This window comes from Takifugu rubripes, chromosome 16, assembly GCF_901000725.2.
Source record: "Takifugu rubripes chromosome 16, fTakRub1.2, whole genome shotgun sequence".
In the NCBI taxonomy this organism is placed as follows: Eukaryota; Metazoa; Chordata; class Actinopteri; order Tetraodontiformes; family Tetraodontidae; genus Takifugu; species Takifugu rubripes.
The window spans coordinates 9,194,680-9,221,179 of NC_042300.1; the positions used below are offsets into that span (position 1 = coordinate 9,194,680).

The 26,500-nt window shown below is 52.4% G+C and overlaps 1 protein-coding gene across 4 annotated transcripts in view; it reads right to left on the minus strand.

Annotated features, from left to right (window-relative positions):
• The window catches only part of sash1a (SAM and SH3 domain containing 1a), an 89,906-nt gene extending 64,231 nt beyond the window's left edge, over window positions 1–25,675 (minus strand). For 3 of the 4 annotated variants that reach the window (XM_029849974.1, XM_029849973.1, XM_029849972.1), the window contains exon 1: window positions 24,255–25,675. In XM_029849974.1, the coding sequence (XP_029705834.1) occupies window positions 24,255–24,758 (504 nt within the window). In that variant the 5' untranslated portion in view covers window positions 24,759–25,675. The remainder of the gene's footprint in view (window positions 1–24,254) is intronic. The other variant, XM_029849976.1, reaches the window with a different exon arrangement.
• Between the last annotated feature and the right edge of the window lie 825 nt (window positions 25,676–26,500).

Here is a 26,500-nt window from a genome sequence, read left to right on the forward strand (position 1 = left end):
AATGGCTGTCACCCTCGGTGCCGCCTCATCACCATAACAAAGGATGTTTATCGCCAAGATTTCCGTCGCGGGACAAATACCTCGTATTCTGTCGCCCTCTTCATCTAAAAAAGGCCTCCAGGCCTTCCCTGTAATATTTGCGTTCTGAGGGCCTCGTTTGATCCTGACAGTTTTGTCAGTTTGGACAGGTGGGAGATATGCAAATGCTGACTTTATGCTAGTTCAGTGAAGTCCCATCACACGATCGTCTCGAGTTTTCACGACCGCAGGTGATTATCGCTTATTTTTAGCGCCGCGCGACAAATAACTAAACCTCTTTTACGAACAGATGAAAAGAAGACGAGCCTCTTTGACAGCTCGTCTGAGGAGAAAGTTTACGAGCGAACGAACCACAAGTCTACGAGGAACGCGGCACGCAGATCCAGCACCCCCCTTCCCCGCCACCGCTAAACCCGCTAAACCACCGGATCCTTTCATGACCCGTTTGGGAGCTACCGTGGGGTTTGCGATCACCCCAGAACCCCCCCAGAGAGGACGGTTGGGGTCTCGTCAGGGGCCGAACCGTTTAAATTCCAGGTCGATCTGAGAGTCGAAGGCTGACACAACAATGGGTCAGAGAACGGCCCAGTCATTCCCAGAGGGACAGCATGTTTTAGGATCCCTCCACAGGATCTGTCCATGTCCAGGGTGGATTTCTGTCTTCAAAGTGGACAAAAATAAGCAACTCTGACATGTTGGTAAAACTGGGGGGTTGTTGACAGTCAAAAAACATTCGTGACAGATGTGAAGCCTGAAAACTGCCATTGAAGTTTCAGGCCTGACAATAATCACACACACTCTCGACACACACTCTTCTGTGACACTGTCAAACACCCCCCCCCCCCCGCCCCGTCCCCCCTGACAGCTTATGAACGACGTGCTGGAGACGTGACACAACGAACGAGCCAAGATGAAGAAAACAATCTGTGAGATTAGCGAATAGTGGTGCGTCGCAACATGGGACATGTGACCCGTGTGAGTGTGTGTGTGTGCGTGTGTGTGTGTGTGTGTGTGTGTGTTTACAGTAAACAGGATTACAGAGGATCACTTCACTGACGAGTGATTCAAATCCGCCTCCATGGGAGGGAAACCAGAGACTGATTATTCGTTTTCACAGGTTTGACTTCCTAGTGACCCCCCCCCCCCCCCCCCCATAACCAGAAACCGGTTCTGCTGGATCACTGATGAGGCAGCGGAACCAAACCGCGACCGTGCGCCGGAGCAACAAACAAACGTGCTGCATCCTCCTCTGTTGTCAGAGGCAGGCCGGCATTTTCAGCGGATGCTAATGAGATCGTCTGTAATCAATGGAGCTGATTAAAATATGCAAATCAACGAGGATGAAGGTTAATTGTTTCCCCGAACGCGTCGGTATTTATGACACCTGTGACAGCAGGAGAGGAAATCAATCTGAAGAAGGTCACGGCTATAATGAGCACACCGCAGAGCCCATTTATCTACAGAAGGAACCGGACCGGACCATGAGGAATAAAAATGGACACCCGGGACAGCACCCCGTGGGAGGGGGGGGGGGCAACCGTCTCGTCCCCGCGTCACCTTTGTTCCGGGGTGTTTGTTCAGGCCTTCAACCAAAGCCTCAGACTTCACTGATGCCTGCACGGCCTCATTCAGGAGCCCTCACGTCAGCCTGAGTTGAGTGTGAAACTGTAATCTGATTACTCTCTGTGGTGGGTGCACAACATCAGCCCCCAGTGAGAGTGAGCCGTTACCTTTCCAGGTGCTCAGATGCCCACCGCTGCGGGGGCAAAGAAAGAACCCCGTCTGACAAAAGCTCACGTCTCAGAGAGCGATCAAACCGCTACCCACAATGCACCCTGAGCTGGATGGAGCCAGAGCTGCTTTGCATAATAAAAAGGGAAAAGGCTTATTTGGCTCGCTCCTGGCTTTGTCAGGCTGCGTGTTATACAATTATTTCACGTCCGCTCGGCGCTCCACTTTATCTCAGCGCCACTCACAGGAGGAGAGGTGTCGGCGGCGCCGTCATTAGCTTTGTTCGGCTCTCTAGTTCGGTGCGTTTGAGAGCATTTGCAGTGGCCAGAGGTTAATCCCATGAGAGCGGAAGGAGCGAGAGCGTGTTCGAGCTCCTGGAGATGCAACTGCAGTCTTAGATGTGAAGGGGAGCAGAGAGGCCGCTTTGGTCACGACAAAATGGCAATTTTTAAATACAAAGTATGATTGTTAGCGAGTTTTATATTACTCAAAGTCACCAGGATATAAAAAACAATCAGTATCGGGTGTTAAACCTTGAATCAACAGACAACAATGTGTTTAGATCAGGAAATACACATTTATGCTGTTCCCTCCCTCATCTCTGGGTATGAGAGGAGCTGAAAAATGCCTCTGAATGAGTCTGCACTCCCCCCCACACACACACCCACACACACACAATCCCCGGACCCCTCTTGGCAAAACACATCCACTTACCTGCAAGAGAGGAGAGACAAGAAAATCAATGAGCGCACACTCAATTATATCCCGGCATGGTGAGCGAGCGCTGGCCGTGTTTCCTCTGGAGGAGGCGACAGCGTTTTAAAGCCACCCCGTGCAGGTCGCGGGTCGTTTCACCGCACAAACAAAGCAACATCCTTTAAAATAGAAGGAGCCAGACAGGATCCGTCCCCCCCCGCGCTGCACTGTTACCCTGCAGCGGACGGCTGTTGCTATGACAGCGCGTTTAACCTTGGATCAAGTTAAGCAACATTCTCTAAATCCTGATGCCAACGTCTTTACGTCCCACTTCGGGATGTGAGGGGTGGGGGGGTGGAAATGGTCTGGGGGCTCCTGACCTGCTGGGATGGTGTGTGCACCTCCTAATACAGGAAGTCCTGATACTGGAGATAAACAACAATGGAACAGCAGCTGATGCAGCATTAAAGGGGCTGAAATTAAAATAGCAACGTGATCGGCCAGCTTCCTTCGCCATGAACACCCTGTGAAAAAGCCTGGACCCCCAGGAAAACACGGGGGTCATAAACACCACAAATATCTCCACGGGGACGGGCAAAGGAAATGATGTCATGCAAGATCCCATAGTAAGTTAAGTATTTTTTTTCCCATCAAAATGCTGCAATAAATCTTCATCTTGTTGGCAACCTCAGTCTGACCAGAGCAGATAAATCCTACGAGTTACGTAGAACCCAAATAGAACTTTTACAACACCAAACTATGATGCTACTAGACAAAATCCACCGTATCGTGTGTGGAGGATGGCGTGCATGGCGTGCTCTAGCGAGGACGTATAGAAAAGCATACCACGCCGCTTTGTCCTTGTAACGACATGGAGAAAAAACCATAATCACCCCCTAAAATAACCAAATTTGCAGCCCTGTGAAAACAACAGTCTGCTGATCTTTGGTTAATGAGCAGCCAAGGTCGCCACCAGGGGGAGGCGTTGGGGGGGACGGCGCCCGCCACGTGTTTCATGTTCAGCAGCGCCCATCAGCAGACAAAAGAAGCGGCGCGGGACATTTAATGAAATATCCAGAACTCCTGGCACGGCGTTGACATTTAACACCATTAGTGGAGCAATAAAGCGCACGGCCTCGGGGGGGTTGGTGTTTTAGTTAACTGCACGGTAGTCGCCGACGCTCGCTGAGCATGTAAACATTAACACAGAGGCTAGCAGACGCGGGTGTGAGAGTTAATAATGATTAACAGCTTTTATCAGCACATGCGCGTGCGTGTGTGTGTGTGTGTGTGTGCTCTCAGCAGGAGAAGATTCAAAGCTCAGCACGGAGCTGTTGCTGAGTGACTTATCTGTGCATAGCTGATCAATAATTAACCGTGAGACACGCTCTAATGAGGACGATGATAAAGTGCTGGTACGATAACACCTCGGCTAGCTACCTCCACCACTTCTCTTCATTCGGAGACGCTCATCACCCCGTTAATAGCCGTCACTTGTTTGATATACACGCTTGTTCGCGGCTCCAGTTTAGCAACAGCCACTGTCGTCGCCTTTCGCCTCAGGAGAATTTCCAAAATTGGACGTCCTCCGCCGCCTGGCTCTGCCCGACTGTTGAAAGAGTCCCGCCCCCAGTGATAGCACGTCAATACATCTGCAGATGCTGTATGATACAGGCGGTAAGGACCATTTCTGGGCCCATCCATCACGCGGAGGACGGGACACCGCCTGTCCGCTCTGCCTGCGCCTCCACCTGCAAGCAGACGCGGTTTAATAGAGCCCATTAATCAGCAAAGAGAGCCGCCTGCACTCCGGCAAGGAGAGCTCGATCCTCTACGATGTCTTTCTTGGCAATAAGCGAGCGCTACCTCGCTGATCGGTGCGTCTGAACATTGCCAGGCAGCTTGTCCAGGACAATAAAGCTTCATGTAAAAAATGATGGCCTTTCTGTCTGATCACGCTGCTTAATTCAGTCATTAAGTCCGGCACTAGAGGATGATGAATGTCTCTCTGTGGTGACATTTATGACCGTGAGCAGAAGGTAGGTGCTGATAACCGGCCCAGACTGATGCGTCTGCATCTGCAAGAGGTCACATTAGCACAGAAACATGCCAACGTGGAGTCAGGAGTGAGAATCCGCATACGGCGGTGTGTTCAGGGCCCGCGCGGAAACCACAAACACCCACCAGGACCAGAATCAAAATAGGCTTTGATTCCAGCACAGCCAGGACGTCAGGTTTGCGGAGACACCTCAGGCTCCTTCAGGGCCATCTGCTGCACCCAGACCTCCTCCTCCTCCACTGACGGCCAGTTGGCAGCAAATCTGAGCTCGTTGGGACTCCAGAGAGGGAAAAAAACACGCAGCAACTCGGCCAAGTTTCAGCTGATGTAAAACCTTAAGAAGATTTCTTAAGATAAATCTGACTTCCTGCTCTCTGCAGGTGCAGCGGGTCATATTGCAAAGATTTATCCTCTCAGACGTTGCGCTATTTGCAGTTCCGAACATCTGCCAACAGTGCAGATTCCACAAAGGCCTCGGGCGCCGCAGCCGAAGAGCCGGATCTTATTTCTGCATTTCATTTTGGCGTCTCTTGAACATTTATTAGCATAAAACCCAGCGGTCGATGAAGCCGTGGCCGTGAATCGGCACGGACTGGATGCCATCAGCGGAGCTCCTCGCTCCGGTGCTCTTGGCTTCTGTATCACATATAAACAACAACAACAACAATAGAATACATCTGTCAGCCAGTTGGGTCCCCAGAGGAGGCGTTCTAAAGACAGCCGGTTAGGCCATCAATAATTAAAACAGTTGTAATTCCCATTAGCCAGGGGAGTAGGCACATTAATAGTTAATGGGCTCCGCCCCCCCTCCTCCCCGCATCTCCTCTCATCTTTCACCTCTATCTTCCCCCTCACTTCTGCCCCTCAAAGCGCCCCCCACCCCACCCCCCCCCACGCCAGCGGAGGAGCTGAGACACAGACAGCGCACCGTGGCGCTGATTATAATGATCCCGCTGGATGGGATGGAGGCCAGAGGGGCCGACGAGAGGGACAGCACGATTTATGATCTGGTGTCACGGGACTGCTTAGCCCGAGTGGGGGGGGCACTCGTCTGCTCGCGCTTCAGCCCCAACGCAAAATGGTTTTTTGACGTAGAGGAGATTTAGGTAACCCACCGGTCAGACTGGGAAAAGACTCCGGCCCCACCGAGCGCTCCGAGCACAGCTCATTTCCATTCTTCCCCTGACAGGATGTAAAGCGGGGGGGCTGTAATTGAAGCGGCCGTCCGCCGGTGTCATCCCATCAGTCACCAGATGCCCCTCATTAATCCAGAAGCTCCCCTGTCATCCATCCATTCCATCCGTCCTTCCTGCCGCCGCCTCTTCCCCATTAGAAAAAGGAAAGAACTATAGAATGGCTAACTGAAGAGCCGGCGTTCATCCATCTCCATGGCGACAGCGGCCCTGATGGGCTGGCTCTTCACCTCCGGCAACATGGGCTAAAGAGGAGGCGACAGAAGCTGTGACATTAGCGCCAGCGGCTACTAGCAGAAGCGGAACTGCTACCAATCATCCCAAAACATCCTTTCAAACTATGCAAAGTCATTGCGCGACATACATGCGTGCCTCCATATTTACAACACGTGTGTCGAGGCGCTCCACCGTCGTCATGCTACACGCTGTCGAAGCCATGTGGGGGGAAAGTGGAGATTTGATTCGTCTGACCTACATAGTCAACAGCAGGAGTGCGTCAGTGCTCGCTGGTAATTAGCCTATCATCGCAGGGTTCCGCGCTCTCTGTCTGCGGCGAGCGCCGCTCAGTCATAACCGCCCATCGCGTTGAACCATGACCCCCCCCCAGCTGTGGGGGTGAGGTTGTCTCAACGTTTCGAGAAGCGGAGGGCTGTCTAGAACACGCCTGTCAGGGCTGACCCACTGACATAGGTGGCGGTTTCTTGAGAAAGAACCAGTTTAACCTGTCGCGTTAGCTTGAGGCAAACAAAACAACGTGTTTTCAGAGATTAAATAAAGAGTAAATAAAGGAAACGGTGGTAAAAGTCATCAAGGACAACAGTACTCCCAGTAGTTCACACCCCTCCGCTATGCTAAGACTTTAATACCACGGTTATACTGGAAGCTATCCTCCCAGTCCCAGCCCGCTCCCGGCCCGGTTCAGCTCCCTCCGAGTGCAGCTGGCAGCACGGTGAACAGCACAGAGGGTCATTCATCACCCCTCAGAGGAGAAATCAGCGCATCAATCTGTCTGTCAACAGCTCCGCACACCGGCACGCCTTCACGCATTCCTCGCCAGGTCCCGGCGCTCCGCAGACGCAGCGCGCTACGCTCAACAGCAGCGTTCTATTTGGGGCGATAATTAAGATCCTCTATTGTTCCCACACGGGTTGGACTCTTGACACACTTCTTGTACAACGCCGAGCTCGTAATCAGCCTTGTGATTCCAAACGCTGGAACACTAAATTTGCTGGGTTGGAACTTCTTGATTCGATTAGATGGCAACAGGAAGGAGAATGCTAAACTCGGAGGTTCTATTTCCAGTAAGCGACTCATTAGATGACTGTTGAAAAGAAACGAGCCCAACAAATATCTGATGTTAATTCGCAGCCACTGTGTTAGCAGCTTATCGACGTTCGGTGTCCCGTAGGAACTAAACGTGGCGTCTCGGCCTACAGTGCGAGACACATGCTGACAGTGAACGACAGCTTCTTTGACCGGCACATCGTGACCTGTCATCCCTGTGTGAAGGCAGAAGCTGAGTTCAGCCAGCGAGCATCAAGTCCTGAAGGCTGCCGGTCATCGACCGTTGACTTTGTGATGGGAGGTCACTGGACTGCCCATGGATGCTAACAGTGTTGCTAACTGCGCCGCTAACTGCGGATCCCGACCCGCTCCGCTTTTTCCATGATTAGCTGAGTTAACAGACCATTAAAACGCTGCACCGTCGGCAGCGTCGAATTCCAGTCTGGCCTTTTCATTCCGAAGAGAAGAATGTTTTATGGGGGATATAACGGCCGTTAATCCCGCGGGATCCTGTCCACAATAAAAATACCTCAGCGCCAGGGCCTGCTGGACTAGCCTTTTAATTGTGCATGCGCTAATCTCGCTCACAGAGAAAAAGTGCTGCGGTTCCATGCGACGCTCTTCCTCTGCAGCTCAGCGCTGCATTGTGTGGGCTCGGAGGATCAGCACGATTGTTTTGGGTTTCCAGGGAGGACGGCTGATAGCGAGGCCTGTACCAGGCAGCCTGTGCTAATTTGAATGCTTGCAAACGGGGCAGTGATGGATGTTTGGGCAGAATTCCACAAACCTTTCCTTCTACGCTAGTTAAAGATTCTAAAAAGGAGCGTTTGTTTATTTTAACCAGGTATCTGATTCAGCTCTGGAGGAGAACGTTTCTCAGTCCTCGGGTTAAGGCGGGACATCTGCTAGCCTGCGCAGCTTCCAATAAAAATACAGAGAGCGGCTAAAGCAGCAGCCTTTTCTTGGCAGCGAATCCCCTGATAAGTAGTGACTGACTGTTTCTCCAGGTTTGAAACGCACCGCCCGTCTGTGCTGTCAGCACGTTTCTATCCCGCCAGCCGGGTCAATTCCAGAGCGCCTTCCCCAGTTTGCTGACTGTTCAGGCGGGGGGGGGGATCTGTTCTGGGTGGAAAAGGCGAGCGGCCTGAATACTCATGTGGGAATACGCCTGCGGGTCCCAGAGCGGCTGAAGCACGTTAGACGGGCTCAGTCAACCCCCGACGCCGACAGACGCTCTCCGATTTCTCAAACCCTGCGGCAGCTCTCCGGGTCTGTGACTTCCGAGTCAACCTGAGTGACACCCGGGAGGAAGAAAAAGGCTTCTGTTGGAATCTCCCAAGGTGGGATACAGTAACCAATCAGCTCTGGCCTGGTTAAAGCGGCCATGTGTGACCTTTGCCCTTTTCTCATAAAAATTCCCAACACTGCCGGAGGTTGCTGCTGACATTTGGCACCTCCCATTTATCTTGTGAAAGGTCAGGATGGGAGGCGGCGTCCGTAATGAGTCGCTGGAAGGACGGAGCAGAGTTCACACCGATACCAGAAAGGTCAAACGACAGGACTTGTTGGGCCCTGGGCGCCGCGCTGGCAGCTGCTCGTCAATAAAGGAGACGACGTCCCGGCGGCAGCTCGACGCTGCCAAGGCTGCAGCGCGGGCCTGGAGGAGGCAGGGCGGGGTCAAACGGTGACCCGGTTTGGTGACACATGCCTGAGGGGCGCAGCCGGCGGCGTCACAATCTCCATCACGCCGTCACGTGCTTGGTCCTATTGTGTGGCATCAACAGGAGCCTCCTTCTGGTGGATCCAAGCAACACAACTGTCTTCCTCCACAGCTGGGGACAAAAACGCCACTTTAAGTGCTCCCGTTAGCGGCGCCGACGCCGAAAGTGGCGACCGAATTCCCGTTCGGTCGACGTGGTTCAGGCGCTTGAAGCCGATCAATGAAATTCACTGAGCATCCAGCAGCTGCTGGGCTCCTGCTCTTGTTCCTGTTTTCCCCCGCTGCACCACAGAGATAACGGATAAAGGCTGGTGCCAAGAGGACGCTCCGATAAACACTGTTCTGCAGGCAGATCCGTGTCCAGCCGCTGATAAGACCTCACCTCCACGTTGCAGCTTTGTGTGGGACGGTTGTCCGCACAGACGACAGGAAGTGGAGGAAGGTCCATTAAAAAACAGCTCATTTATCCAAGCACCAAAGGTGCGAAGGAGCGGGAAAACGCTCGCGCACAAGCGACCGTTGGTGTCAGAGGATGAGTGTTGGAGAGGACACCGCAGTGTTGAGAGTGACGCATCTCTGATGATGCTTCCTGAAGCTCAACGCGCCACTCAGGCTAATCCCGTTTTACAGATCGGGTGTTCTCACACACAGCAGGGGACCGCAGAGACACGTCAACGGTGTCTTAGCTTCTGTTGCTAACGCTAGGTCGAACAAACGGAGCCAGTCTGAGGTCACACCCTCGACAAACAATTCTTAGGCTATTACGGACTATTTAGAAAGGCTGTTGATGATGCATGAAAGGAGCCAGAGGTATAAACCTAATGTTCTCTCATTACACAGTGTGATTTTCTGCATTCTTACCCGCGGCTCTGTGCTTAGCATTTCGTAAATGCCTTGATTTGTAAGGCAGGGCGTCTTTGTTAACAGAGAAAGTCTGAGCGATCGACAGCAAAGCAAAGGACTTGACTAATATTTGAAACCCGCAGCGGTCGAGTTGGCTTCTGGGAAATCTCCCCGCGACAACCTGGCAGGAAACCTGGACTCCCGGCGTAGCCTTCCCGCTTCCCCCCTCGCCTCCGCATCTGTTCCAGCCTCAGAGGCAGATGTTCCAGTGAGGACAGCCAGCAGGCAGACAGGCTCCCTCCTCCATCTCCCCATATGACCCCCCCCCCCCCCCAACACACACACGCCCCCTTGTGCTGCTGCGGCTGTTTTTAGACGGCATCATTGACCCTCATTTTTAAACAATTACAGGGATAACGAGAGGTTGAGCGCCCGACGCCTGCTCGGAGGAGCCACCGAGGTGCCGGATACTTGGGAGACGTTCACGCGCCATCGCTTCTGATTTATTTCTATTCAAGCATAATTCTGCCTGATACCTTAAAGGCCGAGTTGTACCTCAGTGGTTCGGCCCTGGGGCTCGTTTGACTGCTGTTAGCTAGCATAAGGACAAACACTCCAAATGTCAATAATCCACACCAGGCGTGCGCGAAGCAGCCCGCGTCCACCTTCCTTCACGCTGCATCCCCTCCTGGAACCAGGTGGTCACCAGACAAAACAGAGTTGGGGGGCGGGGGGGGGGCGTCAGGCATCATCTTGGGCGCCTCCTCGGCAACAGACTGACAATAGGAGTTGCGTAACTCCATTAGCAGGTTCAATCACAAATGCATCGTGATTGGGTGGTGTGTCATCACTTAACAGATGACCCGAGGAGCAGGGGGGGTGTAATACATGTAACACACACACACACACACACCCACACACACACACACAGGGCATGAGTGCCCCGCGGTACCTCGGGACACCGTCTACGTCTGAGGAGCGCCCCGACATGGCTACATGGGAACAGGCTGCACGGCAGGCTGTAAAAAAAACTTGCCGAGGAAGATGTGACAACGTGAATCGGACTGTGTATTGATCGCGATGTGGGCACAGAGGTCAAAAAAGAAAAAAACAACCGACCCAGCGAGCGATGTGTGAGTGTATTGATGCTAAATTCACAGCTGGACGTGTCATGTAAAGGGTGTGATTGTGAAAAGCTTTTCATTTCTCCGTCTGCCCGGAGCAAGACCTTCAGAAGTATTTCAGGACACACACACACACACACACACACACACACACACACACACACACACACACACACACACACACACACACACACACACACACAGAGCGATTTTTTGCAGGATAATAGCCGTTTCCTCGCCCACCGCTCTCCTGTCAGGAATTCTAAAGGTTCATAATTCTCTTTGTTAGCTCCAGAGCTCCCCAAACTGAGCTCTAATCCCAAAATGAACTCCACATCACCTCCAACCCAGCCCAGAGGAACTAACAAACGCTAAAGGGAAGGCAGGAAAAGTATGCCAAGGCCCCAATCAGGAGAGGGAATTTAGCAGGGAAGAGGGTCTTATGGGAACAGAGCGCCCGTGGGGGGGCAGATAACCCTGTTCAAGATACGCTATCGGCCAACAATATGTGTAGGATCCCTGATAGTGTGCTGGGTTTGGGATTATTGCTGCACATGGATTAAATTTATCTACCAACAGATAACTCAGTTCTGACTCACACACGCTTCTGCTGTAGTTGGGATGCTACACGTGACCACTGTTGGGATGAGAGGACCGGGTTTCAGATATTAAGAGTACCATTCCTAATCCAGGATCTAATCCCCGATGGAATTCATGGCAGATTCCTGTACGTTTTTAGTCCAAACTAACGTTTGTTGAGGACGTTTGTTGGTCGTCTGCATAATCCAGACTCCCGGTGAGAGAAATTAGCACCCACGCCCCAGATCCACCTGCCAATGTGCTCTGCATGCTAACCGAGCAGACGGGCACAAGCGGAATATTGATTGCATGCTAGCAGCAGCGGCGGCTACATCCATTATCCCTGCAGCACAGGAGAGAAAAGAGGAGGATGAAGGCAAGAAGAGACGCCAGCACCATTATTGTTTCAGAATTTGACTGCAGCTTCTATCTTTTATGCTCTCTCACACTTTAGAGTTGCTCCGGCAACCTGCAGACAGCAGACAACCAAAGGTGGGTTTGTTTTGAAGCCCCCTACCCCCCCCCATCCAGCTGTCTGTGCGGACAGGGAGGTTGTCGGGGGAGGGCAGGGCGCCGGACAGGGCCGGACGGATATAATGCAGCTTGTCAGGAGGTGCGAGTCAGAAACTGATGGGTGTGAAAATGTTGTCTCACAGACGAGGCAGCAGCGAGGAGGATGATGAAGAGGCTGGTGGAGGTCGGGGGGGGGGGTGAAATGTCAGGGCGCCAACTGCCACTTCAGGCTGGTGGCTCGGTGCAAGCAGGAGCCCAGTGGTGAAAGATTTATCCTCCTGGTGTGAACCTGCTTGTGAAATGACCCCCTGGGGTGAAAGAACATTAAATTTGACAAAGCCTGCAGATGATTTAGCTCGACTAAAAAGGAGCCCACACAAACACGGATAATAAACGCTGCGTTTCAGAGGAGTCAGACTTAGAGGAGGAGGAGCAGTGGGTCGTAGAAGAAGCCGAGTGGCCCAGTATCGGATACCCGTGGCCCCTCTGTCAACAGCCCTCTGCGCCTGCGTGTGTTTGTGCACGAGCCGTGCGCACCTCCAGCCCGCCCATGTATCCTTTTACAACATTAACACTTTACCACAAGCAGATATTTAATAAAGCTGCGTTCAGTTCAGCCACCAGCTCCTCGGATGCTGCGCCAGCGTTCCAGATGGCCGCCCGCTGACGGGACCACATGGGAATCAATCAGGGCGGCAGCGTCAAAGTTTCGGAGATTCCGCGGCTCGGGATTTGGCACCGCGGAGCTCTGCTTGTCACAATATTGATTTAGAAATAATTACCCAGACTGCTTAGTGATTCCTTGTGTGTCCCCCTGCACCCCGCCACCTCTCCCTCTCCCGTCTGTGCAAACCAGTCCTCGATTCACCTCTGATTGGACGGTGCAGACATCGCCTGTCAGAGAGCCGCACGTTTCCAGGTGCACCACGCGAGGTGGCCCGACCAGCGCGGAGCTAATCGCATTAGCTCAAAGGTTAGCGCGCTAACAGCACTGCCAGAGATGAGAAGATAAAGCTAAATGAACTGAGGTGATCCAGAGCAAAGCATCCTCTGGAGTGGATCTAATTCCAGGTATGTCGCCGCAGGCAGGAAAGCGTGCTGCCTGAAGAATGGCTCAAAAACATCCATCAGTCGCCACTGTGGCGCATCTGCAGCAAAAGAGAGAAAAAGTCTATAAACCCAACCGACAAACGCTCAGCAGGGCGACGGGACGAGGAGACACGCTGGGTTTAAGTGCTCTAATAGCGCTGGAGCACATAACTCCTGGCACCCTGCTGTGACAGATGAATGGTGGCCCTGCAACGGAGCACAGCCGCTCGGTCGCCACGTCCAGGGACGTTTCTCACACTAACTGCTTCCATGTTTAAATCCGAGACGTCCATAGTGGACATACGGACAGGTGAGGAGCCTCCTCTTCCTCCTGAAGACACCAGCCATCACAGCAAAGCAGGGCTGAAGCTAAATGGTGCCGTAGCGGTCCTAAAATGAGGGTTTGTTGAGAGGAGACGAGCTTCTACGTTGGATTAAGGTATTAATATGGAGCGTCCTCCACCAAAGTGCAGATAAGGGTTGGACTCTAAGAGCAACGCCTCGCACAAAAAAGGGAAATTAATAAAATAAATCATTGCTTGTGAATCAGCGTGGAAGAAAAGCCTCTGCGGAGCGAGGACGATCCGAGGACGTTCGTCTGTTGTCCTTGATTGGACACCCAGGAGGGGCCCTGGCGGGTTAAAGACAGATTGGAAATTTCCTGCATGAAATTTGCGAGTGTGTTTGATCTCCACGGCGTGACCGAAGATGAGAGGGCGACCTTTTCCTCGGCACAGGAGCTGGAGTAAAGGGGAAAGTTGGGAATATTTCCTCCTCAGCACCACGGCTCATCAGCGGCGGCAGTGATGATCACATCCGTGCAGAACACAGTCAATAAATAAACCCGAGGACGTTCCGGCCTGATTCCATTATGGGGGCGGGGCTCTATTAGCCCAACTCTCTCGTGCTCGCCGGTAATAAGACGTGTCAGCCTGCCAGATGGTCCTGCACTGATCTGGACCGGGCAGGGAACGCCCAGCCGCTGTTGTTGCGTCCTCATCGGCAGAGCGGGCGGGACGCGACCCCGGCAGAGGAGGTCACATGACCCAAAGACCGGAGCTCTGCTGAGCTGATGATCAGGAAATGATTTATTGCGCAACAGCGGCTGATTGTTGGCTGAAGATAAAGACGTCTGCGAGGCAGCCGGCAGCCAGTTAAATAGCTGCCCCGACGGGTCTGGAACCAGAAGACGCTCTCGCTCGATTGGGATCAGCTCTGTCCCCGCACAGGAAGAGACGCAGGACACGATTAGACAGGATATTAAAATGGGCGGCAACAACGCCGACATCTGCTGGATCTGGTTCAGCAGCGCCGTTACTCCTTAAAGGTGCTGGATCACCCAAAGAGCACAAAGCTGTTGATCTAAGTGACGGGTTCAAGGTTCGCTCAGACGGGTCGGATCGATGGTTTTATCAGTGTTACACACCCAACAGGAGATAAGGTCCAGTCAGAGCATGAGAAACCTGCAGCAGGACCCGACCACGTGATGGGAAACAGGGAGCGTGTGTGTGACGGCGTGATGGCACCGGGCCGGGCAGCGCCGGGAAGATGCTTCTATGTGATTAGAACCCCCGACACACAGATAAGACTAACCCACCATCACGTCCCAGGGAGGGGGGCAGGCCTGCAGAACCCGATCCGGCCCCACAGAAGAGGTGGGAACGCCGTGGTCCAGTGTTGGAGAAGCGCAGGATGATGATGCGGAAGCTCCCGCTGCCGTTAGTTCATTTCCTGCCGCTGCATTTAGGAGTTTTCATTTCCAGGACGCCGCCGCCGAGGCCGGAGAAGGAAGAAGAATGCGGCTCTTCGGCAGATTGGAAATGATTTGCTGATATAAGGAGCTTTAGTCTTTTGCAACCGTCGGATCTGGTTCTGTCGGCTCTGTTCCGCCAACACCAGAGCAGGTGGTGCAGAGTCGGCATAATCCGCCAACATATTTTGTTGATGTGATTTTTGAATAAGACAACAGGCTTCCGACACATCCCAGGCAAGCGTCCACGCCGGGGAAAATGTGCCAACGTCGGCGGTGGCAGTGGAACTCCCACCGCTCCGGCTCTACGGCAGCATGTTCACCCGACGGCGGCGGAAACGAGCGCCACTGCGGCTGCCTGAGTGGATTTGAGCAGCACTTTGTAAATGACCTTTCTATAGGATTTCAATGAGCAGCTAATCCGCCTGTATGACCCAGTCACCCCCCCACCACATTAACAAAGAGACTCTGTCAGCAAGTTTCCCGCCGCTGCGAGGGGAGAACACGCACCCGATGAGGCGGCGCTGCCAGGACGTGCAGGCAGATCCAGCCGTATTTACTTAAATAAATGAAGGTGGTTGAAAGCTGTCAGGTGATTTGAAACAAATGATGGACGAGTTGGAGATTTGATTAAAGCTAATTCGGCGCGTTGAAATCGACCGCGGTGCGTTGGGAGCCCGCGTTCCTGCCACCCTGACCTACATTCCCGGGGCAGCTACTCGCCAAAACCATATCACATCTGCTGTTGTTGCTCTTATTTAAACATCAGAGGTGGACAGGGGAGGGATTCCGCTCCTAAATTTGTGCCACGGAAGACGAGCGTTAAATAAACGCGTTGTAAAATGAGCCTTAAACGTCACTTTCCTGTAACACTGAACACATTATCATTGCTAAATGGAACGCAGATGAAAGTGATGTAGATTAGATCAGAAACCAGACCCTCGTGTGGTTGCTCCCTCTAACTTTGTCTCCGTTATAACGTCGTTACCGTGGGACGCGTGCAAATGTATCCCAGTAATAAACTGCACATTTACAGGAAACTACCAGCTGCCAAAACAGTCTGACAGCATATTAATGTGACTCCAGTGTTTATGCTCCCCCCACAACACGCTGGCACTTCCCCTTTTATTTGGTCTCTTCCAGGCCTGGAGACCGGATGAGCGATCCCAGCCGACCTCTGACCTTCAGCGGGCGGAGAGACGGGATCTGCGGTCAGGAGGCGCATTAGCAGCCGAGAGCCAGAACTGGCTGAGTCAGGATATTCCTGCAGGACATTCCAGAGTCCCGCCTCCCAGGATTGGGTGACCGCAGGTCGACGTTCCTCTGAGGGTTTGTTATTTAGCAGGAAGAAGAAAAAAAAACGCTCCTGACGCGCAGATCGCGCCGCCACGCGCTCGCTTTTACCGAGCTGTCCAATCCCGAGGTGTGACGTGCACAAGCAGACCCCCGGCACCTCCTGCCTGTCAATAAACGCCACCTCGGAGGCCTCAGCCGAGGAGCGGGGCCGGATCCCGTCATTATGATTACTGCAGCTGACATGTCAGGGACGCCCGGCGAGGGCCTCATTGTCCTGCAGGATCAGAGGAGAGCACACCAACAGATCCTTCAGCGGGTTGCCGTGGTAACCTATTACAGTCACCAAAAAAACCCTTACACTGCTTAAAAGGAGGGCCAGATTTGACATCTTATAATGAGCAGCTTGTGAATGGGGTTCAGTGGGGGGGCTTCACACTGGCACAAATACGGGGGCCCCAGGAAGGCGAGAGAGCCTGGCGGAACTCCAAATAAAGAAGCTTTACATTGTTAAACGACTGGAACTTGTTTATTCCATGAGTTGAATGTACACGTTGCTGTTCTGGGACAATATTGAATATAGCAAATCTGCTAGATTTCAGCAGGATACAAACACGTAAACATGCGTGTGATCTACTTTCAGAGAGTCATCGCCCACATCAGAGTGTTTTCTGGATGAGTTGGAAGCTGCTGGAGGCCAACGGGGACGCTAACTGGTGCTGAGACGCATGTTTACCCCCCGTCACACAGCACCACAGCAGGCCTGACACGCCATCAATGATCACATGATGGGGGACAAAAAAACAATTCTCCGAAGGGAAAATAACCTCTTTGACTGTGCAAAAAGAGAATCCAAACACACTTTTCATGCTTTGCTTTAATACATCAGCTCAGTCTGAATAACGGCGCTGAAAGCTGCGCTATCTGAAGAGCAGAGCGGTCGGCCTGGGCAGCGGTAGCGTCCTTATCTAAACAGAGAGGCCTCGCGGCTCCAAACACACAAATAGTCCCGCCGGAACCCCGCTGCAGCGACTGGGACTGGATGGAAAACTGTAATTCTCTCAATCTGTTCCCACTGATGGTATAAACAGCATCTCTTACCAGGCGGGGATAAACAGCCACAGCGGAGTCGCTCTCCGAGGACGGAGCGGCATCTCATCGCTCAGTGGCAGCAGGCTTCATATCCTGGCTGGGATTTGAGGAGAAGACGGGTGCTGAACCACTGGAAATCGCCGCTCTGCTATCTGACGTGTGTGTGTGTGATGTGTTACAGTCATCCACCGCCATGCTGCCCCCGAGGCCTTTGACTTAACAATAGATTTACAGGCAAGACGGCGTTACTGCCACACAAAGACGATCCATAACCTCCGTTCCAGGCAGATTGTCAAATCTGAATGGCCACTTTACATAAGAATTGATATAAGCTGGGCTGCGGGATTCCTGCATAACAATGAAGACCGCTGCATATAATCGCTGCCCTCTGCTTCCACCGCTACGCTGTAGCCTATTTTCCCGAAGACACTTGTGCGCGGCCGCCGCTGGAGTGATCTTCACACGAGTATTAGCGACGTAATCGCCTTCTCTCATTCAAATACACTTGTTCCAGGGCGCGCTGCGTCGTTATGGGCTGCAGCTCCCACCGCGGCGGCAATGCTACCTGCATTTTATAATGTATGCCAACTGCAGCTTAGGTGGACTGTGGGACGAGGACGGGACCTGGTTGCTAGGAAAAGAAGCCGCGGACCATTGCTCCGGGATTGCATTGTATTCTGAAGAAAATTTGACCTGAAGGCCACAGATACGGGCGAGTGACCGGGGAGAGATTCAGGAAATGAGCAGGACGATTAGCAGAACCTGCTAAAAGTCTTTATTATTCATGAAAATCTCAAATCTGGATAAAAAGCCACCTTAAAACGGCCATGCATGGATGATGCTCACATTAAAAGGCTAGCTATCAGCCTTTCATGGTGCATGATCTGCCGATCTAATGCATAAATGATTCATCCCTGGCTGTTTTGGAGCATATGTAATCAGAGTAATTGCCTCATATTCATAGCAAACACAGGCTTCTGCTCGCAGCCTCTCATAAATATATGATGAGTACAGTTGTGGAGGTGGTGGAGCGGCACTTCCTTTAGAATGTCAGGGGGATAGCGAAGGGTTATTGGGGGCTTCGACCCCCGTCTCTGCTGCCTGCATCACTCTGTCCCACCAACAGTCTCAGCGCCTCTGTCAGTGAGAGCTGGGTGAATCCAGGTGAGGGGATAGCAGGACCCCCCCCCCCCCTCCTCCTTTTGTTAACAACACAGCCCTTCCTCTCTGTCGCTCGGCCAGCTCATTGTCTTGCGGCTGTGCGTGACATCGGCTCGCCGCGGAGATGATTTACCCAGTAACACTTCCTCTGGGCGAAGGTCACTGTCGCTGCAGGAGCCGACTGTCTGTTACTGCGCAGGGGACGCTGGTTCAGGGGGCAAGAGGAGGATTTAAAGGGGCAAATCGGGTGAAATACATGAGCTTGTAAGCTTATAATTATCCCTAGAATATTAATAGCATAATAAGCTTCTGGTGCATGATAGTTCTGAGCTCGCCATGTTGAAACAAATATGGATTTATCAGCAAAGCCGGCCGCTAGACGTGTCCCCTGGCTATTTCATCATCAAAGCTTTTCCTAAAAGTTGCACAATGCTGCTGATCCTCTGAACATGTGGGAAGATCTTTGGATGACGTCAGAAACACACTCAGACCTAAGAAGGACATTTGTGGACCACCTGTTGACAGTAGCGTTGTGGCAGACGAGGCAGCAGAAGGTTCCACGTGTGTCAAGCTCACTTTAGATTTATCCAAACTTCCAAAAATGCGGTTTAAAAAAAACAAAAGCACACGGCCATAAATAAGGAAGAACACCTGGAGTCCCAGAAGGCGGTGCGCTGAGCTATGAGGTGTTGGGAGGTTAAAAGAAACTAAAGTCGACTTCCCTGCGGAGGTCCCGGGTCTCCTGCATCCACTGAAGCGCTAATGACGCAGGGTTTGGATGTGGTGCCAGAAGTCGTGGGCGCAGGAAGCGGCGAGGCGAAAGATCAATGTTTAATGAATAGAACAATTACCTCTCACAGGCGCGGAGGCCAAAAAGCAGCAATTAGTGCAGAGAACTCCAGCCTCCACGCTGGGAATGCCTTAAACGTCCCAGTAAGGTCACGTCTGACTAGCAGGTCAGGATCAGCTTCCTGACTAGAGGAAAACATGCAACCCTTTTCTGTGTTTCTCCTTTGACAAAGTCTAAATAAGATCCCGTTCTCACCTTAATTCAGCTTAATAAACTTCCTTTTATGCTAGTTTTGATCCGCCCTCGTGTCTGACAGCCTCCCACACTAATGAACATGCTGGAATGTGTTGGAACCATTAAACTGTTTGTAAAAGTGCTGGCAGCGACCCACGCCAGACACCAGCGACGTGCCGGCGCTCCCTCTGCGAAGAAAAGAAAACCTCACGTGGGATGTTTCTTTGTGTAGGCGAGCGTCAGGAATGGAGCAACGAGCAAATCGCTTGAGTTGATATTCAGGTATATCGGGGTGTGGCGGGCGGGGCCTGAGATGGAGGCGCCCAAGGTTAAATCCCTCAAACGGCGGCTCTCAGGGCCCAAACAGTGGCTCCATCTTCCCCGTCTACGCCTCCACAGAGCTGGTCGCCCGCTCAGTGCAATGACTCAGACTGTTGCAGAGATGACACCACAGAACAGAGTCGAAACTCTGCAGCCACACACACACACACACACACACACACACACACACGCCGCCGCAGACACGACTGGACTAACACACGCTCTACTGTTTAAACCTGTTGCTACGGCAACAATTTCATCTCACGCAGACTTGCAGGTACAGGGAGGTCTGGAGAAATAAGCCTTATTAGGCTAAAGGTCAACAGAATTCATGATTGTTATGATCATTCTTCCCAGTGATCTCAGCCCAGAGTCATCTCTCCTAGTGTGTGTGTGTGTGTGTGTGTGTGTGTGTGTGTGTGTGTGTGGTCTGGGTTCTGACACCAACAGATGCTTAGGGCTGCTCTCTTGTCAGTCTCCATCCAGCAGCACATGATAGCTTCATGATTCTCCTGCTACACACACAGAATGAGGACATTAAATACTCATTCAACTAGCAAAGCGAGGACATTTGTGAAAATGGGGACACACAACTTCAAAGACCTGGTTTTAAGGTTGAGGTTGAAATTGGTTTTAAGTTAGAGAGAAGGGAAGGTGATGGTAAGAATGGTAAGTGTGTGTGTGTTTATAGAAAGCACCCGATAACAAATTTAGAGCTGCAACTGTTTCCTGTGTGTGCACACTGAAGCCTACTTCACACCAACGTCATCCAAAACCATGTCACACTCTTCTAATCTCAGTCAGCTCAACTTCTGCTCAGGAATAAAAACATCTGAAGTCTGCGTCTGAGCTTTGGGAACAAGTTTAAGGTCGTTGTCGCTGCTGCAGCCTGCAGCCGCTCTGTCTGGAAGCTGCCGGAACCTTAGACCAAAATAGCTCTGATAATGTATCTGTCATGGACGTGTGTCATCTGGACCTGGTCGTCCCCCCCCCCACGCCACGTGGGGGAACTGAAATGGCTGCCCCGACTGTCTCCACTGCTTTATTTAAAGCCGTTTCCATGACGCCGTAACCTTAAACACATCCTGCAGCTCACGCGTGTCGCGGCCGCCTCGCCGAGCCGCAGCGAGCAGCATCTAAACTTGAGCTCCGTGAGATTTATCTAGGATGGTGAAAAAAAGGACGTGAGAAAGAGCAGAAGAAGTCGTTCGAAATGAGAGTTCCAGCTGCAAACACGGCACAAACTGCGCTTTCCCACATTCGGCGGCGGCTCCCAGAAGACGGCCGGGGTGAAGCTCCCGGACGGAGACACAAACGCTGGCCGCCAAGAGACGAGAACCACGCTCGGCTCTGGACTTTCTCTGCGCTGCATCACGAGCGCAGATGTGCACCATCACATAACAGCACATGTGATTTCCTGCAGATGGAAATGCCATCACATGCGCTCGCCATAACAAAGGTGCGGCCTGGACGCTGATTCGCTGTGACGGCGATAAACACCCACTTGAGGGGAACCATGGTTAAGGCTTCATTCCAGTTAAATGTAGTTACGCCATGGTCCCTGCATACGAGCACGGGAGTGGAGCAAACAAACAATGAAAAGAAGAAAGCAGGCGCGCTTCCCTGTAATACACACCATCGCCACCTAAAGGACAGGAGTGGAATTACAGCGTTTTTGTACATGAGACTTTCCCCAGTGAAACAAAAGACGCCTAAAGCCGAAACCAATCTGTGAAAACACCCAGTTAACACTCGACAAAAGAGAAGTGACACATTCAGTTCATAACAACAGCAACACTGAGGTCAAAGGTCACGGCGATAGCCATCAGTTGCCCTGATAAATCCTGGCTCTCACTGTTTATGTCTGACAAAAAAGGCCCAAACACGCCACTTGCGTGTCTCTGATAATAAAGCGATCCGGCCATTCAGGGCCCTGAAACAGCTTTATTTTAATCCCACAAACATCTGCTCGGCTCGCTAATTGACTTTCTCTGTCCTCTCAGGACAATAGAGGCTGGTCCTTGACTTTTCTTTATGGCTTCCCCTTTATGAGTCCTCGGTTGACAATGCCTTCAAGGAGCCCTTAATAAAGCCTGAGCAAACATAGCCTTCAGTTGAACACATGGAAAAGTCGGTGGCGGCTGTGAAAAGCCTTCTCCCCACCACGTGGCCCAGTGCCAGCAGCCCTATAGGAAGAAGAGCCGTTTAACTCAAACCAGCTTTCAGTGGAACTACAGCCATTTGATTTTCACCAATAATTTGAAGGTCTGCTTCGCTTGATTTTCTGATTAAAACTGTGTTTAAACAAGTTGTGGATCATCAAATTCCTTTCCAGAGCAAGTGGCGGACATCTCAACCGGAGTCATCTTAAAATCTAATTTCCTGCGTGGAGCGAGAGGACATTAGTGAAGATAAAAGGGCTGAAACAGGAGGTGAGGTGAGTGGCCCTAATGAGTTCTCCCACACCTCCGGGGGCCATCTGCATTGCTCACATACTTCAGGATGGTTAAACCATCAGGATTATGGCACACCAGAGTTGATCAGCTGTTCTCTGGGGTCAGGAGGTCTCACTGGTGTTGATATTAACTCCTCCACGCAAGCCTCACCCTCTAAAACAACCTTTTCTGTTCCTCTCTCTCTGACACTGGCGTTGTCATCGCCGACCCATCGGCACAATGCCGGACACATGCCTCTGCCGCCCGGCTCAATGGGCGGAAATTAGAAACAAAAAAACAGAACGGCGGCGAAAGGACAGCCGGCTCCATCGGCTTCCACGCAAACAATGGAGGATCTCTCGGTGTTTAGCCTGCAGCTTCCTCCTGGAGCGCCGCGCTAACAATGAGGCGCTATTATGACTGACTGTATCTGCCGTTTCCAGGGTCGGTCTCTGGACAGGCCCCAGCCGGACGCATCTTCAGACGGTTTGGTGCCGTCAGGCAGAGATTTAGTGAGGATTCCCGACGCAGGAGCAGTTAAAGCTGCATTTGTCAAGTCTGCAGCTGGGATTAAAACCGCTGAAGACCCTCACAATCAAACGATCGCTTACAGCCGGGATTATTGTGGATGCCGCGATGCGTTTAAAGACAGAATAGCAGCGCCGGTTTCTCAGGTTCTATCGTTCCCCAGTGGCAAATCTGCACATGTGCAGCCCGCAGTGTTTATTTAAGGATGAGAGGTCTCTGTGGTCTGGATAAGGATCCTGGATATTTATGACACACATTAGGGTCCTTCTGCTGAATTGTTTGGTAACAAGGATAATCTGGGGGATGCAGGAGCAGCCGCCGTAAACGCTCATATTAGAACTAGTGTTGTGGAACGACAAACAAAGGAGACAAAGAGACCAAGAGTGAAAGCCCCCGCAGGTCCTGGTGCTATTACAGGAATGTCCCAGTCGCTGGAGCTGGCGCTGCACCTGAGCGTCTGCGACACGAGCCTTTCAGCAGCGACGGAGCCAACGTGTGCGGCGGCGCTGGCGTTTCAATCTCAAAACTGACCCACTGGCTTTCTGAACCTCTGCTGTGTGGAACATCCATCAAACAGTCACGGCTTCATTTTAGACCTCTGTCACTCTTCAGGAGAGAAGCCAGTTGGAAACTACGGGGTCAAACACACACACACAAGCATGCGCACACGCACGCGCACACAAGACCTTGACCTGCTCACTCCCCCCATCTGTATGGAAACGCTCTGGCTGGAAATAAACAGCCTTCAAAGGGAGAGATAGTTTCACCCTCCAGAGCCAACACTTTGTTTCAGCCCGGGTTCTACAGATAATCCTCCACAAATCCAAAATCTCTGCGGGACTCGCAGTTTGCCAAAGTGGCAGAAACGTACACGAAGCCCGCGGAGCGTGGAAAGCGAAGCCGGAGTCAGCCTGAAAGGCTAAAATTGGATTGATTAAAAATGTATTCTAGAGCTGCGGAGCCGAGGGTCAGGCTGCGTCTATCTGCTCTCAGATATGAGGCGCGCCTGAAGCCAAAACCAAGCCCGCGGCGTCCTCCCTCTCAACGGCCCGAGGGCCGACACTCGTGTCGCTCCTTGTGTGTAAACAGCCGTCGATCAGCGGGAGCGTGTGATTCAGGCACTTCTGAAGAAAGGTCATTACCCAACCTGTGAAAACAAGAGGCCCTCTCAGTCTGGCTCCTCACAGGACAGGAGGCTGAGAGCCCCGCTGGGAGCGCTTCATTCGCGCCTCTCGGACAGCCCATCACCCATTCATCACAGGGTTTGGGGGGGGGCTCACACGCGGTTTATCCACCCATGCTGAAATCTGAGGGGAGTGGCTGAGCAGGTGAGGTCAGGGGGGATTAATGACCAGAGGGGCAGTCTTCTCCTCTCTGCAGGAGACCCCCCCCCCCTCTTCCTCATCCTCTCGCCATCAGTCCGCCGGTTTCTTCATCCCGACCAAAGCAAGAGGGAGATGAAGACGTTTAGGCACCACGCTGACACCACGCTGGCACCGAGCAGCAGCGGCTCATCTCGTGGTGATTGTGAAGGCACGGGTGAAACGTGCGCTGACTGACAGAAGCCTTCAGATAAATGATGGATGACGTGCGGCTGCCCACAGCTCCATTTTCTTCCATTTACCATTTCAGGCACATTACAAGAGCAACGTTAGCGAGCCAGTCGAATCTGAGCGCCCGATACGCCTTTAAATTCAAACCAAATGAAATCAGAGTGGATTTTATGGAGGCTGACAGCAAAGCTGAACTCGTGTCTTTGCTGTATCAGAGCTTTTCTTACCTTGTTTGAGAAGGGGGGCTTGGCCAGGTTGATGCCGTCCCTGATGAGCTTGTCCCTGATCATGATCTTTAGCTTCAGTTTGGGGTAGATCACCAGCTCCCTCCTGTTGCCCAGGGTCAGGTTTCTCTGCGCGCCCATGTAGCCTCCGTTGTGACCGACCCGCTCGCTGTTGGGCTCCGTCCATGATTTGGAGCCCCGCAGCCTGGACTCGTACTGGTCCACCATGTGACTGGTGTAGAGCTCCGCCGCGGGTGGCATTGGCTCCAGGGTGAAGTAGAGCCCGCTGGCCGTCTCCTGCGCTTCGTCTTTCAGCCTCCTCACCGCCTCGAGGATCCTCTGCCTGTGGTGAGGGATGAAGACACCGATGGCATCCAGGTCGGGGTCTCCGATCTGCTTGCAGACCTCCAGGTCGTCGTAGCCGTTATCCACGAAAGACTCGACATACTGGGCGAGCTGGAGGGTTTTGAGCCACTCGTAAACGATGACAGGTCCGTTGCTTGTCATGTTGGCTGTCGCCAGATCGGCTCCAACTACAATAACAAACGTTCACTTTCCCATCGGGCGTGAGCGGCACATTCTAAGACCGCTAAACAACAGAACTTAGACTTAATGGCAGGAAAAGTAGGATGTGTTGGATGAAAGCATTTTGGTGCTGTCTAAAGGTTTGGCTACCATGCTCGACCTGAGGAATCCGATTAAGGAGTCGCGACTGTCTGATTAGCGCACGACTGTTACACCTGTCAATGTTTGCGCTCGTAGATCATTCCGCTCTCACCTGACGCAGCTTCCCAAATCCAAAATGCGATTTTAAATCAATTCCCAGAGCCCACGATGCACTCGGTTACACCAATTCGCGTCAATAAACAGCCGGAGCAGCAGTAGCCTGAAACTGCTGTCAGTCACGTCGCTTTCGGACTGGATTTTGTCCGTTACGCACGGCAGCTGCCGCGTCCTCGAGCGATTTCACGGCGTCTCCTTCTTCCTGGAAGTCCTTTAAATAGCCCCCAAAAAGGGCAATGTTCTCGCGTCAAAGGGACGCTAAAAGCACGCCAGCGTATCCAAAAAGCTGCCCCTACGCGCGGTCCGGCTCCTCCAGCCGGCACATCGCTACGCTGGAACTACAGCCAAGACACAACATGTTGGCGGCCGCCGCTGCTCCTCTGCCGTCCACGCCCCCCCCCAAATCTCACTGTACTCATTTGAAAATAGTGATGCAAGCCGGCTCCTTCTCTCTCCCGTCTCCCAAGTTGTCACCCGCCCCCGGGCAGGATTGCAGCCACCTCTCCAGACTTGAGTCGAACCGAAAGCGCGCGTCAACCTGTCGCGCGGCGTGATTTCTCATCTCTTGGGGTTGTGCCACATTTACATTCTCCCAAACACGTCCTCTTGTCCACTCTTCTCTCGCACACGCTCTCTCTCTCTCTCTGTCTGTCTGTCTCTCTCTCTCTCTCCCCCTTATCACTCAGTCAGCAGTTCCACGGTTTGGTTTCCACGCCCATGAGCGCCCTCTATCTGGCACCAGAGGAAGTGACGCGCTCGCAGTCGAGCTGATGTGGGGAGGCAGTGAGATGCAGCTCACCCATCTCTGGTCTGCTACTCGTTTAGACTTGGTGAAACTTATGAGCGGGTCCGAGCGTCCATGTAAAACTGCACATCTGGACGTCACGTCAGTACAAATCAGCCGTTGAGCTGTCTGTTGAACAGAGATGGAGAGGCACGGAAAAACCAAGACAGCAACACTTGTGAGGATGAAAGCTCCCCACTCTGACTCAACTGATGCCAAGTCGGCTGGCGATGATGCGTGCTTTGTCAAATGCGAGCTGACAGCTCGTTAGGGGTCGGCTTGATACGATCACCATTTGGGCTCTGGGCTGGAAGCGATTTGCCTCGGCCCGCGATGACATGCGGCGGGGCAGGAGAACAACCGGCCGGGGAGGAGTGGGGAGACATATCAAACAGCCTCCTCCAGAGCCGTGGTGTCAGAATCATGCCATACACGTATGTTAAAGTGACGCTCCAGGAGTCGGCAAAGATCTTTCACCATGTTTCCAGTCCAATCAGACAGGAGTTAGCTGACACTGAGCACACCTCATCTGTCCGCCGCTCTCAGAGTCATGACAGATTCTCTCGTCTCCCTCATCTGTTGTTCCGTCAAGGGGTTTGGCTGACGGGCGAACAGACTAATGCGAAAAGATAGCTCAAAAAAAGACTTTAACCAATGCAGACGATTTAGCGTGAGTCAAATC